General features: G+C 31.6%; 1 protein-coding gene across 3 annotated transcripts in view; it reads right to left on the bottom strand.

The window, feature by feature from the left end:
- Positions 1–2,542: 2,542 nt before the first annotated feature.
- The window catches only part of LOC139528262 (uncharacterized), a 55,419-nt gene continuing 38,257 nt past the window's right edge, over positions 2,543–19,704 (bottom strand). The window contains exons 2-4 of one of the 3 annotated variants that reach the window (XM_071324156.1): positions 16,547–16,777; positions 6,551–6,747; positions 2,543–5,629 (exon numbers count right to left, since the gene is read on the bottom strand). In XM_071324156.1, the coding sequence (XP_071180257.1) occupies positions 3,689–5,629; positions 6,551–6,747; positions 16,547–16,766 (2,358 nt within the window). In that variant the 5' untranslated portion in view covers positions 16,767–16,777 and the 3' untranslated portion in view covers positions 2,543–3,688. Of the gene's footprint in view, positions 5,630–6,550; positions 6,764–16,546; positions 17,921–19,704 lie in introns of those variants that run through there. The other 2 variants (XM_071324155.1, XM_071324157.1) reach the window with 2 other exon arrangements.

The raw sequence follows: 19,704 nt of genomic DNA, 5'->3' as shown, positions 1-19,704 counted from the left end.
TGGGAAACAAGTTTTGCAACTTATATTAATCCCTTTCCACTTTGTAACTGGGAAGGTCACTCTAGGGAAAAGGGGGCGGGATTGTAGTTGTGACATTAGGAACATATCTGCTATTATCTGTGAAACGGATTTTCCATAAAGGCCAACCAACTCGTGATGTCCATAAAATTTACGAAGGAATGATTTCAACTTCACCACTTGGAACTCTTGGTTCCTTGTTAGCAGCAACCCTCTATAAGATAAAAAAAAGTTCTTTATAATACAGTATAATTGAAGTCATTTATGTTAAGTAAAAGCTTTTGAATGGATTGATTAAAACGGTATGAAAAATTTCCATGATAAGTGTGCTCATCTTTGAAAAAGGTTTTGTAAATTAATTCTAATAATTTAATAATAGTAACTTCATTTCCGCAACATGCAACACGCAAAGTCCATCACGCAACATGCAACATGCAACACGTAACATGCGTATTAGTTAATTTCGCATGAGATTGGGTGGTTCAAACCAAGGATAACGAAGCTTGGTTGTTAGGTATTGTCATTTATATACAAAATTCTATTATTGAATAATAGCATAAAGTACAGTCGTAATAAACAGATAACAAATAAACAAATAACAAAGAAATGAATGTTAAAAAACAAATATGGGGGAGTCCAGTCTAGTATATAGTCCATCCAATACAGTCCAGTCCAAAAGTCCAGTCCAGTCCAGTCCAAAAGTCCAGTCCAGACTAGGCAATACACTTTGCCACATCTGAATCACGATATCATGTCAAGACTTCGAGGTAAACAGAGATACAGGTGAAAAATACATTATGTGTAAAATGAACTAATTTTCTCATCCATCTAACAAGCATCATCTATTAGTTTAATGACGGCACGCCATAACCATAATTTGTGCTTTTTCAAAATACGACATAATTAACCTGTCATTTTAAAGTAAGATCGTATAATCATATAAGTGAAATTAATGGTATCTGATTTAGATGATTGATCATTTGGTTAATTTATCTCAACTGTTGAAAAAATTGAAAAGTTAAAGTTTTACACGATTTTCCATGGATAGTTAATGTCTTAGTAATCATTTATCAATGTTTTAATATATCTACAAAAGCAATACAAATGACACAGAGCATAACCGAGAGTCAAGATGTACGTGTGTGTTTTAATTTACGTGCTGTTAATTTTTTAATGCCAGTTTTCTCTACTCATTATTTCTTTGGATTATTATTCTCTATTGTTAATATTTTAGCATCCCATGATTCTTTCTATTTTTTTGGCCATTTTTCTCCCTTCATTCTATATTTTTCAGTAAACATTATTTAGAACCTCAAAATTCCCTCTGTTGCATTGTTTTACATGTCTTTATCTGTATCTTGCATAAAACTGTATTTTTTTACGTTTTCAATAGACAATCGAATTACTGTTTGGTGACATTCGGTTCAACTCGGCCGATTCCGTACCCTCATCTAACGATAGAAGGAGAGTAGCGGATTTTACCGAGGATTGCCGAGTGTGTTTGGTGACTGTCACATGGTATTACTTTAAGCATATTCAGAACGAGAAATATCAATTGATACAATAATTCCAACAATAGTTGTTGCAAGGGAGCGTGGCACTCACATCACAACAGGCGTACATTAGTCCATTATCGGACGTGACTGTATATTTGGTATATTTGTAATTTCAAAGTAAAATTGATTCTCTGAAAACTTAAGATACTGTGAAAAGGGAGGCAAATCCAATTTACCAAAAGGGTGCTATATCGCCAGCTGATGGTGCTATATCAGCAGGTACTCTATCAGCAGGTGAGTGATCTAGACCGTACTGGTATATTTATACATCCCATACAATGCAATATTTCTATATGCACACCCCAGTTAAATGTTGGAATACTGTTCTATACAGTTAGATATTATAATTCTTTAGAGGAATTAAAGTTCGGATGTCACTTGTGATGAAAGATTTCATTGAGCTAAATGATTCTCAGCACCACACTTTACCAACATGCTTTACCACCATAGTTTACCACTGGTTTCTAATGGGGTGTGTGTTTCTCAATCTTTGGTTTTTCAGTTTAGGGTTTTGTTGGAATGATAATGTAAACTAAAAATTCAAAAGAATGTCAGTTTTGAATTTAAAACCCATTATATTTGTATGCCCCATTTATGGGCATTATGTTTTCCTGTCCGTCCGTCCGTTCGTCCGTTTGTTCCGCTTCAGGTTAAAGTTTTTGGTCAAGGTAGTTTTTGATGAAGTTGAAGTTCAATCAACGTGAAACTTAGTACACATGTTCCCTATGCTATGATCTGTCCAATTTGAATGCCAAATTAGAGTTTTTATCCCCAATTTCACGGTCCACTGAACATAGAATATGATAGTGCGAGTGGGGCATCCGTGTACTATGGACACCTTCTTGTTTTTACATAATATCGTATTGAGCTCTGTCTATCTACATAGACACTTTGAATGCCCCAATTATATTAACTAATGCAAAATAATTAATTTGTAAAATATAATCAACAGTACAACAAAAACAATATGCATTTCATTTTTTTTTATGTTCTCACTCAAAACGTAACAATATACAAAAATATAAATAACATTAAATAATCTAAATTTAAGCATTTTGATTGCTTAAACATTTAAAGCTGACATGGAAAATGACAACGATAAAGAATAATTTAATTTGGATGTAACACGTCTTCTGATTGGCTGAAAGATTTTTGTCTATCAGCTCTTAGACATAATTTTGTCATGTGACCGTAGTCATCAACGTTTTTTCATGATTTACCCCTTATAAAAATGGAACTAAGAATTAAATTATGAAATTAGATTATGAATGTAAAACTTTTTCTGTCTATTCGAAATAAACTCAAAAATGTGGTGCACACTTTTAGATAACACGCTACGCGGGTTATTCAGCATGCATCACATTTTTTATGTCATTTCTTCATTGACAGAAAAAATATAACTGTCATTCCTTAATTTAAAATCTGTTCAGTCCTTTGCCAAGTAAAGTTAAATATTGAAAAAAGGTATCAAATATAAACCATTTTTAAAAGTGACAAAGAATATTGATAAAAAAAATATAAACTAGACTGATTGAATAGAAAAGAACGATGAAAACAAACAATTTAATGGCACACAATTTTCCTACACCAGCCTAAAAAATGTACAACCCATGTATATTCACACACAAAAAAGCATAACTCTAATAAAGTGTGGTAACTGTTCCGTGTATACTAATTGCGTCACTCACAGGGTAAAAATTAGAAGAACAAATTAAAATCTTCGGCAATTTTGATACATGAATATAAGAGTTTTGATTTTATAGTTAAAAGTTTAGAAAAAAAAATACCTTTTATCCATACATTAGCTCCTTGTAAAAAAACTATACTTATATGAATTATTTAAACTACGTTTGTCAAAACTTCTCATTATTTTCATGCATTGCTTTAATCCCAATTTTTACACTTTTTTCCGTCGTCCTCAATATACATTATCATTCTTTAAAAAATACACTTTTTTCTAAACATAAAGCAGGCGAATGTAGTCATTCACAATAGACGCACTGCATGTTAATGGTATACTGTCTTTTGGAAAATTATAAATTTAGGTTACTGTTGTTTAATTATTAGTAGCGAACAGCCTTTAAGAGTCTTATGTTTTGTTAAATATATTTTTTTTAATTCACACTGTACTGTTTATAGTCCTCGTGAATCACTATTCTTGGTTGGGGTTTCCGACATGCAGTTCGACCATGGCCTAGAATACATTTGTCTTCTGTGGCCTTTGCCTTTGTTAAGTCAGCTTTATTTGCATACGATGAAGCAAGCAATTGGAATGGGCGTACTCTTAAATTGTTCAGTTCTATAGCATTTTCTAAACGTTCTATAGCCTTCGTATATAATCCTGCTGTGTACAACCAACTAGCTTCATATTCCATAATGGTAGAGTTTTTACCAAGTGGCATATTTTTTCCAGCGATTGACAATTTTGTAGATTCGATCGGCGTCAATAATCTCTGTAAGACGGAATATCTTCCTGCACTAAACGGGGCTTTATTAAAACCAAGTTGACTAAAAGACGGCACTCTCTTGTTTGGGACAACAACATAATTATATTCTTGACTTTCTAGTAAACGTTTCGATAAATAGTGAATATTTGTCACATCGATGATATCAGAGTATCGGTTGATGACATATAAGTTTCGCGGTGTCTTATAGCTGAGATCAGTCCGTGGTATATACCCTCCGCTCCTATATTCGTGATATTCATGGTGAATTAAAGTAAGCAATGGCACGTCGTGATTCAAAATGGTAAATCCCGCAATCGTGTAAATGGAATTGTCAATGAATACTCCTGTTACGTTGTTTTGTTCACTGATAAAGAACAAGCATTGGTTGATATCTGAGGAATCGGTCGGTGTCACCGTTTTCCATGGCAGAATGGTTTCTTCGCCGTATGAAGGAAAATTCATGTAGGTATTGAGACCTACGGATAACGAGAAGACCATCACAACGATTTTGATTTTATCTTTGGTAAATTTTAACAAACTGTTTATAAATTGCAAAGCCCCGTGAATTGCGTACGCTGCTAAAATTTCAATAATGATTAAAATGTTGTGAACAAATCTTAATTCCTTATGCGCGATTACTGAATAAATAATAAGCATACATGACAGAGTGAGTAATAGACTAGAACTTGACTTTTGATCCACTGAGTCAATGTACTCGGTTTGAGTCATCATAACTAAAGCAGCGAGACAGAAAATGTTAAAACACAACTCAGACTTGCAGCTGGCAAAAATGTCTAAAATGTACTGATATGGACTATTTGTTCCATACAATACAGCGGGAACATGTGAGGCTACATTCAACTTCAACCACTGAGCTGGCGAAATAAACATTATACCATACGTGTACCAGTCGAGTAAACCACCAACTATTAAACCCATTGCAAAACCGGATCCAACGGTGCCAGTTAAATATCTGCCTTTTTTAATTGATACATTATCTCGATATGTAAATAGAAAAGAGACGCCAATTACAACAAGAAAAATGATAGTATCAGGCCTCATGTAACACATTATTGCACAAACAAAACCCGACAAACTTAATAACATTACATTTATATCCAATGTAAAGTGTCTGGTTGCTAAATGGTGCTTTTTCGGTTTGCTTTTCTTTGCTTTTACTTCTTTAACTATTTTACCATCTTCTAATGAATTCTTTTGCTCTTGAAGTGCTGCACCATTCAATGGATTTTTCTGAATCTTTAAATTACTATTGATATCGCGCATGGTACATTGTATTGAAGCGCTTCCATTTTCTGTATGATTATACCGAGACGAACTGTCATTGTTCAAACTTTCATCGTTTGAAAAATCTGTAATGGCGGGAGGTTTTAATAAATATTGTAAAATGATGTCTACTGAAAGAAATAAGAATGGAGAAATAAAACTGTTGACCAATGTATGTGTTCCAAGAACTGAGATGTGTAAAGAAAATGAAGTTAACATAGCAGCTATGGACGCAGTTCCTCTGCACCTAAATAACGTCCTACAGAATCTAAACACAGCTACTGGTGTAAATGACGTCACTACACACTGACAAATACGTCCTACCTGAAATAAAAATACGAAGAATGCACTTAATTGATGCATATATAATTCTCAATGAAAATTATATGAAATAAGGGAATGCTATATGAAATAAAGACATGATGTGGATATACGCAATCTTAGGTTTCCGTTCTGTTTTCAACAATAAGCAAACACATTCTGTCAAGTAAGTTATAAAAAGCTCTTGTATGACAAACGGTGAAATCATTAAGAAGAGAACACCAACGAGCTGATTTTTGACCACACGTTTTTGCAATTCTGATCTGCAACTATGCTTGGGTTGATAGATAAGTCTCTCAATACAATTGACAATTGGAGTATTTTTGATTGTCAGTTATTTGACGAATTATTATCAAACTGAGTATTATAGATGACCTTTTATGTCCTCTGCTGTATATAGTGATATACATAGAGTCCCTGTATGAACACACATAACATAAGAACTCATACACTTTTTTTTTGTAACAAAGAACATTACACTTAGGTAAATTAAAAGTTAAACAGTAAGTCTCCTAATGCTGTTCTTTCAGGGGCGGATCCAGCATTTTTAAGGGGGTCTCTCAACCCAAGATGGGGGGTGGGTTTCAACACTATATGCCCATTCGAATGCATTGATAGTCAGGAAAAAGGGCTGTCCATCCAACGGAATCCCCTCCCCCTCTTGAACCACCACTGTCTTGTCAGATGAAGGAATAACAAAACCAGTTTCCTTTAAAAACAAGTCGATACCTGAGATGAATAAACGGTTAGAAAACATCGCTTTTTTAAAAGGCTTGTTTGGAACTGATAATCTCTCTCAATAATATACTATTATAACATGGTTATGTTTGCGAAACTTAATACAACTGTTCGTATCATTGACATCTACCAAATATAGCAACACAAAAAAAAAGCTTGTATTTTAAAATCAATAGTTATAATTACCAAATAACAATTCAAACGTATTCCAACAAATTTGCAGACGGCAAAAATTACAGCAAAGAATTGTGGGTAGAGAAATGACCTCAGACTGTACATTCCCTGGTTCATCTCCTGTTCTTCAACCGGTGTTGTAACATTTATCGTGGATGGACTATACTCATAGGTTCTGAATCCATTTCCGTACACCTCAGAAAAAGCAACTGTAAGATAAACAAACTGTAAAATAAACGTACTGTGAAAGAAACAAACTTAAATAATACACACATATATACATATACACCATACACGTATGTATGTAGTTATTTGGTTATAGCTATACGTTTTCTTCAATGACATTGGTGCTAAATATAGATACTTGACAAATCTTTGTTAAACTTATTCCCAACTCATCTACAGCTTTGGCGATTTAAAGCCTTATACATTGATATATAGAGCTAAGACAGTCCCTTTGACATATATACATCTTTTGCATTGTTTGTGTCTTTGGATTGCTGACTCATTGACTCACCGTATATTTTCTTTATGCACACAGAACTAGTTTATTCCCATTGCAAATTTATGTTCGTGTATTAGGTGGTTTGTTGTTATTGTAACTATGTGAATGTATGGCCGATCGACATCAAAAACAAGTAGACGTAAAAGTCAACACAAGGTGTGCACTGCAAAATAAAAGAGCAAAGCCCCAAGATATGTGGAAAGTTGAAGCATTTATGGTTTTTGTTATACAGTCCGAATATTAAAACCTCAGAAAATTAGTTTTAAAACTTCCAACGAACTATTATACCTCCATGACTTAATACTGATGTAAATGTTAATTCATTAATAAGTTTGGTATACGTATAACTTATAGTGAAAGCATTTTGCTGCAAAAGACATGAACTACAAAACATATACAATCCCGCCATTAAAAGACATTTGGTTTGTTTTATACAGGTTTGGATTGATGATAACCTTTCCCCCGCTTTTTTCGATATCAATATTAAATAGACGAAACACGTTAACCCAATCAGCAATGTTCTAACAGGCAAAAGCTACTAAAGTCATCAATCATTTACCGTATAATTGTAACAATAGTATTTTACTGATGATAAGATATCTATTTAAATAATCGATTAATGGTTGCTTAAAACAGCGATGTAATTTCTAAAAATGTTTATTGAAAGAGAAACTGTTTCAAATGAATCAATTCGTAATTTTTTTTTTTTATTTAATCATAATTGATAGAATTTTTACCAACAATTGAGGTGTCACGGTAAAAGGTATCAAAATGCACCAATTAGTGGCCTGCTTTTCTTCAAAATTTACATAAAAACACGGGAATGGCAACTCAGGTGTGGCATTTTATTAACTGTTATCGTCACCTGTAAGGCCTGTTCAGGATAACTTAGTATTTACTTTGCACTATACTGTAAGGGGGAAAGTAGTACCATTTACCATGACGGTCAACATACAATATAGTTGTGATTTAAAAGAGGAATTAAAGGCAATGTTGGATACTCCTCAATCAGACAGTAATTCAACGTCACAAGCAGTCGAAGGACGTCTAGAGGTCACGCATTTTAATCAGAACAGCATTTCAATGCTGTATGATTGTGATGAGTTAAATGGAAATGAGAGGGTGACCGATGTTACATGCCTTTTAAGTGTGTAATATACAATGTGTTAACTGTCAAAAATAAAAATGATGTAAAATAATGGAAAAAAAGAGAATCGTCAGGTTGTTCATGTGAATAAATGATTATTATTATTCATGTCATGCTTTTATAAAAAAAAAACCATAGAAATTATCATTTAAAATGAAAAACGTTTACTTTTTTTTTTAATTCATTTGGTTTTTTTTGGTGTACGAAATTTAGTTCATTTTAGTTTAAGCGTATTATGCAGTTTGGGCGAACGATAAACTGCTAGGTGTTCATTCTTTTAACTTTTATTATTTTCCTCGTTTCGTGACAAATTAGTTGATTCCAATTTTCTTTGTACAAATGAATTTGAAGCCTAAATTATACTTTGATTTGTACGATCAAATAAAGGATCAATTGTAATGAATTCAACAAATAAAAGAAAACATTCCTCAACTGAGAGACTGCACAAATAAACCATTGTTGCTTATCAATTTAATCGATTTTAGGTAGAAAATTTAAATAATACATGATTTTTGTTTAATAAAAACACAATAATTGATTTTAATTTTGAGTCTTTAATAAAATTGAAACTTCGTTCATATTTTAATTGAATTTCAGATGAAATATCTTCTTCAATTGACAACAGACAGGACGCAACTCAAATATCATTGTTTAAAACTTAGGCAAAAAAAGCAGACGACAGACACACTTATTAATAACTTATATTGTCTATCCACGTAGGACTCACATGAACAATTAACAAAAACAATAATTTGATATGAGAACAACGATAAAAACACATGCAACCTTGCGACATCATCCAAATTCTACTGAGGCAGATGTACGACCAAGTCCATATATTGATTCGAAAAGGCTTAAATATTGTAATCCCGCTTCAGTACTTTGATGTCCGCAAGTAGGATTTCAGGTGATAGATATTGATTATGTCTTTAAAAATAAGTTTACTGTGAGCCTTCAAAGTCTTTGGATTTGAGGAAAAAACGCAGAAACTGTCTTTATCGCCTTGTTAAAAGACTATTCGACGTTTAAGTGGCCTCAATTCATGTGTTTTAGTGGTCTCGTTTCAGGCGTTTGAGTGGTTTCGGTTTAGGTGTTTTAGTAGTCTCGTTTCATGCGTGTTACTTGTCTTATATCAGGCTTTTAGCTGACTCATTGGCAATCATACTGCATGTTTTATTTTTTCTTATAAACTAGGAGAAGACATTCGTACAACCTCCATTTTAAAAACAAACGTTTAATGTCAACAGATGGATTTCATTATTTTTGACTACGAATAATCTAAAATTCAAACAATTTAAGAAAATAAAAGAAAATAACTTTCTATAAAATTGACTTCTCGAAAATCTATAGTTATCAAAGGTACCAAGATTATAATTTAATACGCCAGACGCGCGTTTCGTCTACATAAGATTTTCGTTTTTCAGTTAAGATTGTTTATTTCTACAGTAAAAAAATCAAACGATCTAATTAAAAAATCTAAATGCTATGGTAAAGAAATGTTATACTAAGTTATTGTGATATTACAAAAATATAAATTGAATTAAGGATTCAGAAGTATTATTAAGTAAACTTATAATTAAAACATAATATATTAAAAGTAATGCAGTGATTACCACCCAAGTTTTTAAGCGTTTTTTTATGGTATTTAAAAAAAATCGACTATACACCCACAGAGCTTGTCTTAAACTTCGTGTTATTTTTGGTTATTTAACTTTTATTTTATTCGAACGTCATTTGTACTTGTAGACAAAACGCGAATCTGTCGTAAACAATTTCAATGAGTATATTTAAAATCTTTCGGTTTGTAACCACTATTCGTTACCAAATTGTACTCCAAATATCAATTAAATAAAAGGGAATGCCCCTCTAGTATCTTTTGTCCCTCTCTCAAATAGACAGCAACTGAAGAAGAACAATAACCAATATTTATGTTTATTTCTGAAGCAACATGCAATATGCATTTGTCTCATTGGGAATCATAACGCATTCCCTTACTTTATATTCTACAAGAGACCGATTTTCTTACACAATTTCAAGCTTTAAATATTTACTCATTTGTCAATACTTTGGCATTAAAAATGATTTATTAAAAACAATTTGAGAATCAAACGGTTATGAGTTGTGTGCGGTATTGAAAGGTATAATGTCATCATGGACATATTACCTAACAGAGAACTAACATTCCAAATGAAACCGATCTCAGCTGATTGCAGAATTATCACAGATACACTAAAAATAGCAGATATTTTTTTTTATATTTTTTGACTAATACACGAGAGAAACAATAAGAAAAAGCAATGGTAATTTTGTTTACGCATTATCCAAATAGTAACGACATGAAAGAAATTCATACGTGATTGACAAAACCCACAATACAACTGATTTGAATGGGTATCAGATTTCATTAAGATAATATTGATCACAAGAAGACAATTAGAATTAAAAGTTTTCACTTCAATAAAGTTTGTGTAAACAATAACAATTTGTGTATACCAATTTCATGCTTTGAAGTTTTAGAGTATTTAAAGTTTAATATGTAGACAGTTGTAGTAATAATATTGACCTGTTGTGTACATATACCTATAAACCCATTAAATGAAAACGAGCTGTTCAATACGATTTGTATGGTCGACCTTTGATACTTATCAATTATAAAGAAGAAATACAGTACGAATTTAGTCCTTTTTTTACATTGAACAGTTTATATTAAAGTATGCACTTTATGTTTCTATTGTATGGATGATTTTTTGATTCATGTAAAAAGATTTGTATTTACATTAAGTTTTTGGAGTCTCTTTCAGATCGTCAAAAACAAAAGTTTATGTTTTTAAAAAGTAACATCACAAAAATAACTGTGTGTATGCTGCTATATTTAATATATACTTATATTACTTCAAACATAATTATAGTCAAGTCTTAACAGTTTATGACAAAAGTAATGTCTCTATTTGTTATTAGTGACCGTTGTGGATTAGGAAAAAAGTCAGGCTAAATACCGAACTAATAACTTGTGATGACCACAACCTTACCACCTGGAACCTTTTGTTCAATAGATTCCTCGTTAGCAGCAGACCTTTATCAAAGAACTCATGACAGGAAATGCAAGCTTTGGAAGATTGTGCAAATGGACATAAGTCCGCCAAATGACCACATTTGTCTTTCTTTCTAGATGAATTCTCACTCCTATTTTTAAAACTTTATTTTATCATCCATGCTAATACCTTATCAATCATATACCCTCAATTAATGATAGTTTTCTTGTATCAGGCGTTTTAGTGGACTCGTATCATGCGTTTAATTGGTCTTGTATGAGGCGTTTCAGTTGTCTCGTATCAGGCGGTTTAGTGGTCTCATATCAGGCGTTTTAGGGGTCTCGTTTTATGCGTTTTAGTGGATTCATTGGCAATGATACCACATGTTCTTATTTTCATTTTATAAATAAGGATAAGACATTTGTAAAAACTTCCAATTAAACAAAACCCTTTAATTTAAACATTTTGAATTCATTATTTGTGACTATGAATGATTTAAAATTTCTAGAATTTAAAAAAAAACAAAAGAAAACAGCTTTCTATTGAATTGACTTCTCGAAAGACAATACTCGTTTTTCAGTCGTGACTGTTTTTTTTTTTATGTACAGTTAAAATTTAAAAGAAAGATTTAATCACAAATATTAATGTAACGGTAACGTGGATAAAGAAATGTTATAATACATTATTGTGATACCATAAAAATATAGATTGAATTAGGTACTCAGGATGTATCATTCAGTCGTAAACATTTAATTAAAACATGAAATATTAAGAGTAATGCCGTGTTTGCCACATTAGTTTTTTAAAACGGATTTTATATATGGTACCAGAATTTGATTTCGATAGTCTACCCACAGAGCTTGTATTTAACTTCGTATTTTACCTGGCCTTTTTAACAACATTTATTCGAACTTCACGTATGAGTCGTGTACTTGTAGACAAAACGCGAGTCTGGCGTACATAATTTTATTGATGAGTTTATTTAAATTCCTATCGGTTGGTACCACTTATTATTACCAATTTAAGGTAAATCATCTAAAAGATTGTTAGCAGTTTGAAAACCAGCAAAAAGAGAATAAAAATTCATAAAAGCAGGATATCCTATTCCAATCTAAGCACTCTCAAAGGTGCTTACAGTATCATCTGGAAAACTTGAATAATGAACTATTTAAAAAAAGCCCGATCCAAAATGTATCGCATGAGAAAATAAGCAAAAAGTATTAAGAAAAAGCAATGGTCATATTGTTTTTGGTATATCAAAATAGTTATTTGTGTACTATAACGACATGAAAGAAATTCGTACTTGATTGACAAAACCCATAATATAAACTGATACGAATGGGTATCAGATTTCATTAAGATAATATTGATCAGCAGAAGACAATTAAAATAAAAAGTTTTCACTTCAATGAAGTTAATGTAAAAAATAACACAATTTGCTGTATACCAATTTCATGCTTTTATGTTTTGGAGTATTTAAAGTTTTATATGTAGACACGTGTAGTAATAATATTGACCTGTTGTGTACCTATAAACCAATTACACGACAAAGAGCTGTTCAATACGATTTGTATGGTTGACCTTTGATGCTTATCAATTAAAAAGAAGAAATGTAGCACGAACTTAGTCCCCCCCTTTTTTTTTATCAAAAAGTTATACATGTGTCTATCGTAAAGATTATTTTCTGATAGCTGAGTATTAAAATAGCCTTTGTATTGGGTTTATATGAACATCAAGGTTATGTAACGTATGTAATATAGGCTGTTTTCTGTATGACAGTCCGTATTTGCATGTCCCTACCATACATTGGTCCGGCAATTATTGTAATGTTTTTTTTTATCGCACGAACTTTGTGATTGGATTTTACGAAAAAATGAGGCGAAAGACACCCATTTTATATTTGATCATTAGGAAGATTTATGAAAACAGTTTCTAAAAAGGTAGCACTCAAAGGCATTGAAATTCTAGTTTGATACAAATTTTGGGGGGATATGTGACATGTTCACCCCCCTTTTTGCAATATTTTATGGTAAATAAATGCAGAATGTTGCCATGGATACACATAAAAGGAATTAATTTTCACTCTTTTAACTTTTGAAAATCAAATCTATGGAAGATACTGATTACATACATATGCACATGCACAACACAAACAGTTAGGTTAATGTATTAGAAATCCAGGAATAGGAGATGATAAAACATTTTGTGGCTCATTTTTAATTTTATTTTCTAACTGTGCTACCTAATACCCTACAAATCAAATACCATCAATTAATAATAGTTGTCTTGTATCAGTCTCGTTCTAGGCGTTTCAGTGGTTTCGGTTCAAGCATTTTAGTGGTCTCGTCTCAGGCGTTATAGTGACCTCTTTTCAGGCGTTGTAGTGGTCTCGTTTCATGTGGAATCATTGGCAATCATACTACATGTTTTTAATTTTTGTTTATGAATAAGGATAATACATTCATACAATCTCAAATTTAATAACAAACCTCTAATTTCAACTGATTGATTTCATTATTTGTGACTACGAATAGCTTAAAATTTCAACAATTTAGGAAAACAAAAGAAAACAACTTTCAATTGAATTGACTTCTCGAAAGCCAATATTCGTTTTTCAGTCAATATAAAAAAGGAGATGTGGTATGATTACCAATGAGACAACTGTTCACAACAGACCAAAATGACGCAGAAGTTAACAACTATAGGTCACCGTACGGTCTTCAACAATGAGCAAAGCTCATACCGCATAGTCAGCTATAAAAGGCCCCGAAATGACAATGTAAAATAAATTCAAATGAGAAAACTAACAGTCTTATTTATAGATTGTTTATTTCTACTGTAAAAATTTCAATAGATTAAATCGCAAATGCTCATGTAACGGCTAAGATAGGTTATACTACATTATTGTTATACCATAAAAATATAAATTGAATTAAGTACTCAGGATGAATCATTCAGTCGTAAACATTTGATTAAAACTGAAATATTAAGAGTAATGCCGTGTTTGCCACCTAAGTTTTTTAAAACGATTTTTATGGTACAAGGATTTAGTTTCGATGGTAAACACACAGGGCTTGTCTTTAACTTCGTATTTTATTTGGCCTTTTTAATATTTTGTTATTCGGACGTCACTTATGAGTCTTGTACTCTTTAACAAAACTGGCGTACACACTTTTTGATTATGAGTATATTAAAATATCGATTTGTACCACTAATTGTTACCAGTTTGTACTTTAAATATAAGTCAAATAGACCGCAACCAAAAAAGAAAAACAAACAATAGACATGCATATTTCGATGGCAACATACAGTAATGTCTCATTTGGAATCATACCGCATCCCTTTGTTTTATATTCTACAAAGAAGACAGATATTCATAAAATATTTCAAGCTCTAAATCATTAATTAAGTTGTCAATACTTTTGCATTCAACAATAATTTATAAAAATAGAGAATTTAACTGTTTTGATTTGTGCGGTATTCAAGAGGCTTGAAGTTTCATATCATGGAATATGTCAACTCGATAATAATGTTACAAACATGATAACAAATCTTACCATACGCGAATAACATGAATCCTGTATCTATTTTGTTGGGGGGAATGCTTCATCGAGGACCCGCGGAAGATGTTAAGTCGACGGCCGCAAGTCTTTCGACGAACAGGGAGAAAAATTGCATAAAAACACAGTTTTTAAATAATAAATTAATATTTAAAACTAAAACAAAACGATCTCAGCTGATTGCCGAATTGTCGCAAGACCCTTGAAAATATAAAACTAATTATTTTAGTGCAGATACATTAAAAGTAGATGGAAATAAAAACAAATTGTCATCAGTATTAATATACTGAAATTCTTAGATTAATAAAAAATAGAAACAATAAGAAAAAGCAATGGCCATTTTTTTTTTAAAGTATTATCCAAATAGTTATTAAACGACATAAAAGAAATTCGTACTTGATTGACAAAACCCACAATATAAACTGATTCGAATGGGTATCAGATTTCATTAAGATAATATTGATCAGCAGAAGACAATTAAAATTAAAATTTTTCACTTCAATAAAGTTTATGTAAACAATAACAGTTTTTGTATACCAATTTCATGCTTTTGGTTTTGGAGTATTTAAAGTTTAATATGCAGACAACATATGTGGACAGTTGTAGTAATAATATTGACCTGTTGTATACATAAACCTATAAACCCATCAAATGAAAAGGGGTTGTTCAGATCGAATTGTATGGTCGACCTTTGATATTTATCAATCAAAAAGAAGGAATGTAGTAAGAACTTGGTCCTTTTTATATTAAAAAGTAACATTAAATTGTGTTCTTTATATATCAATTGTATAGATGATTTTTGGATTCATGTTAAAGGACTTGTATTTACATGAAGTTTTTGGAGTCTCTTGTATATCGCCAATAACAAAAGCTTATGTTTGTATTCTGCTATATGTAATATCTGATTAAATTACTTCAACATAGTTATAGTCTAGTCTTAACAGTTTACGACAATATGTTTGTCTCTCTTCTCTATATATATTACCAGTGACCGCTATGGATTATAAACTAGCAAATGATAGTAAACAAAATGCAAAATTTGCCCTGTCTCAAGGTACCAGCGATGTACCAATTATGTCTGTTTTGCTCACGCAACGTTGTCAACATAAACGAATTTGATGCGACTGTCATACAAGTGACAGGTTTAGCGCTATAAAACCAGGTTCAATCCACCATTTTCTACATAAGAAAATGCCTGTACCAAGTCCATATGACAGTTCGTTTGATGCTTTGATGCTTTGTATCTTTTGATTTTGCCATTTGATTGGGGACTTTCCGTTTTGAATATTCCTCGGAGTTCAGTATATTTGAGATTTTTGTTTCTTTTTTCAACATAACCATTTGGAACCTTTTGTTCAATAGCTTCATTGTGAGCAAACCTTTATCAAATTAATCATGGAAGGAAAAGCAAGTTGTGGAGTAGTGTGCAAATGTACAGAAAGTTGATCGCTTTAATTTGTTTTTCTTAATTCATCTGTGTGAATACCCTTCCTTTTTAATACATCTGAATGAAAACAAGAAATAGAGAGATGATTTTTTAACGTACCATAGTTTAGTAAATTTACGAAATTCATTTTCATTTTCGTACTTTGCTTGCAGGTTTCGATATGCCTTATAAATTATCTATACCCCTTTAAGGCATTCTTATACCTAAGGCTGATAGTTTAAACATTGCCATAAAGAACTAAGATAAGTCTGGCAAAACCCCGAATGCACTGTCTGTGTGCAGGATATGAATTATGACGTAATAAATGTATATCATACCTTCAACTGATTGGAATATTTCATCTGGATGAAGCAGCCACCAGTTTTTGGGTTGAAGAACATAATGAATCCTGATACACAGTACTATGACGAACAAATACCATGGTAACATTTCAGGCAATATACTCTCTAATCCACACTCACATTTTCCATTTCTGTTATTGCCAGTGTGATGTTTAAATTTCATTTTTTTCATTTCTTTTATTTTCCTACATTTCATTTTTATTCTGGCTTTTCACCTTGTTTCAATGTTTAATAAACGCTGTATGAAATAATTATCGTATCATGTGTCTTAAAATCATGTACATTTAAAACGATGTTAACTAATCTTTTGTTCGGTATGAAAAACATATCGTTAGGTATTGTACGACTGTCATCGTGTCAGGTAAAAATATTTATAGTCCAGGGTATTAATTCGCCACACTGCACCATACATTAGGATATATTGCAAATATTTGACTCCTACCGAATCAAACGTCCTTAATAAATATAAAGTACATCCCAAGTCGACGAAGCTTGATATTGCAATATCTGCCTTCTCCACCCGTTAATGAAAATATTGTCGGCACCAATACACGACTATTATAAAGTTCTTTATTGAAGTACAATTGTGTCCCAACGATTTGTAGAAAGTAATCCTCTTAATAAAACAATTTTCTGTTCAGGTGATTGTTGCATCGTAAATCCATATTGCAGTCGGCTGCTATCAATTTTATGAATTGTACATCACGCCGTGTGACATGCAGAACTAGAATAACATTGATCCTGGAATTTTATTCTTCAGATGTCAGGTAAAAAATGTAAATCCGACAATTGATGCTGGATTGATTATTTTAGCTCGTCAAATACTTATTTCACGTCCTATACACATTTATCAAATATTAATATTATGTTATTTCAATAGGATTGTTCTAATTAAAGTTTACTGTCAACTAAAGCATTTAGATAATACCGTGAAAAGGTATCGTTATAAAATTTCCATTTAATTTGACACTATTCACTGCACGTCATACTAATTCATTGGAAATCACAAACAACAAAAACAAATTATCCTGTAGATTTGAATTTAAATCATTTCATATCCAATTGAAGCTCCTGTGCATCGTGTATGAAACGAAAATAAGCTTTGAAAACCGAATGAAATTAAATACAAAACTAATACTGCGATTCAGTAACACCCGCTATTGTAATCTATGGGTTAATTTTCTTAACCCAAATGACAAAGTATTCACGAACTAATATTTCCTAGTGTTCATTACTAAACAATCAAAAACACTCATTGTTTCTTTAATATTGTTCACCTTACTGAAAGAATAAAACTTTCATAAAAAACAAAAGGGCTCGTAATTCGTGACTCTTTCTATTTCTTGATCTATTATAACCAGGTGAAATTTATAAATATTGAGTTTTTTTTTTTGTTAAATGGACCGCTAACGCTTTTTAAATACCATTTAAACCTATTAAAGAACACGACAACAATCAAACTGTGGATCAAATTGACTTTCTATTTCATAATAATGCATTATTGTTATTTGAAATGTGTTCACAGTGGACCAAAGATGAAATTAACGGAAGATTTATCTACATTAACAGTAACAAAGTGTGGGAAATAATCAACGAATGAATACTAGTAATAAATACGATATTTGAAAAATTCTGAAAAATGTACAGTTGATATTCTGTATATAAAAATCTAATTTTTAACATGCGGCTTAGTCATCAATTGATGCATAATACCTATTAAAGGCCGGGTCGTTGTGCTTATTCTTTTCGATATAATAAATGATTTTCTTGCTATTTCGCAAAATTGAACTAAAGAGAGCACAGAACGGAGAAAAATGGCACTTGATTTGTATAATAAAAACCTACCACAGTTTGTAAACCCAGTAGCATTCAAACGGCCTATCATGTTTGTAACTATGTTCATTGAAAAAACACGGTGTTTTTTTCTCATAGAGAAACTAAGACTATTGTTGCAACATTATCAACATAAGAAACCATTTTTTTAAATATTCTTCTTTTGTAGTTTCCAACTAAGGGCACTCAAACTATCTAAAACGATTATATATGCATTACGGAGCTCATTTTGTATAGTTTGTCATTTTGTGTTTTATCTGTTTAAATAGAAACTCCGTTAAAACTATCATAATGCATAAATGTCATTTTTTAAAATCTATCAAAGGTATAAATTACTTTTGCCATATTTGACAAAGCCGTTTTGGAATGTTGAGTCCTAAATGCTCTTCAACTTCTTACTTTATTGGGGCTTTTATTTAAACCTTAAAATTATTTTTTCTTCGAGTTTCACTGATTAGTCTTTTGTAGACAAAACGAGTGTCTGGCGAACAAAATGTCAATCCTCGAATTTTTTTTTTTTTAATATATACGATGAGTTTACAAATATCGTTTTACTTTATGTAAATATGACACTTTCACTATCGGGCCCCACATGTAAATTCCTTTCATAAAAGTGGATTCTTATCATGTCGTCTTACTCCGTTAAAAGTTCATGTAATATTGTTAAGCATCGCGTTTTTTCTAATTACTCAACTGTTTGAACCGTCGTCCCAATACATTAATTTAATTTCGTATATTATGGTTAGTCCTTCTTTGGTTGTTGGTTTTTCTAAAGCACTAGCCTCCCTACAGTAAAAAAGATCACATTATAATCGGAACTTTACGTTATGCATGTTATGAACACGTTTATACTTTTTGATATCATGTTAAGATATTGAAGATTCAGTTGAAGCAATCCATTTATTTTTAATGGCGTTCGAAAAACAGTAGGAGACAAAGAAGACATTCAAAAATCATAAATTCAAGAAAGACAGATAGCAGCATTATCAAACAGAAAACGACGAAAAAAAAACCCCAGCTCCTTTTGTTTTCCAAAGACTCACTAGTTTCGCTCAAATAAATAAATCAACAATTTGGACAAAAATAATTGAAATGAATTATTTCACAAAAATACAAAGTAAATGATTGGAATGCCGAGAGAGGTTAAAGTACATAAAAAAAAAAAACCATATATATACATATCACATTGGCACTCATACCACATCTTCCTATATATATTTAAACAAAGTTACATATACACAATGTCATTGAAAAAAAAATCATTAAGTATTCTTGAAGCCCCAGTGATCTTGAGAAAATAC

Source organism: Mytilus edulis, chromosome 6, assembly GCF_963676685.1.
Source record: "Mytilus edulis chromosome 6, xbMytEdul2.2, whole genome shotgun sequence".
Taxonomy (NCBI): Eukaryota; Metazoa; Mollusca; class Bivalvia; order Mytilida; family Mytilidae; genus Mytilus; species Mytilus edulis.
Note: the sequence above shows the minus strand (reverse complement) of the source record. Positions and strands in the feature narration are given on the sequence as shown.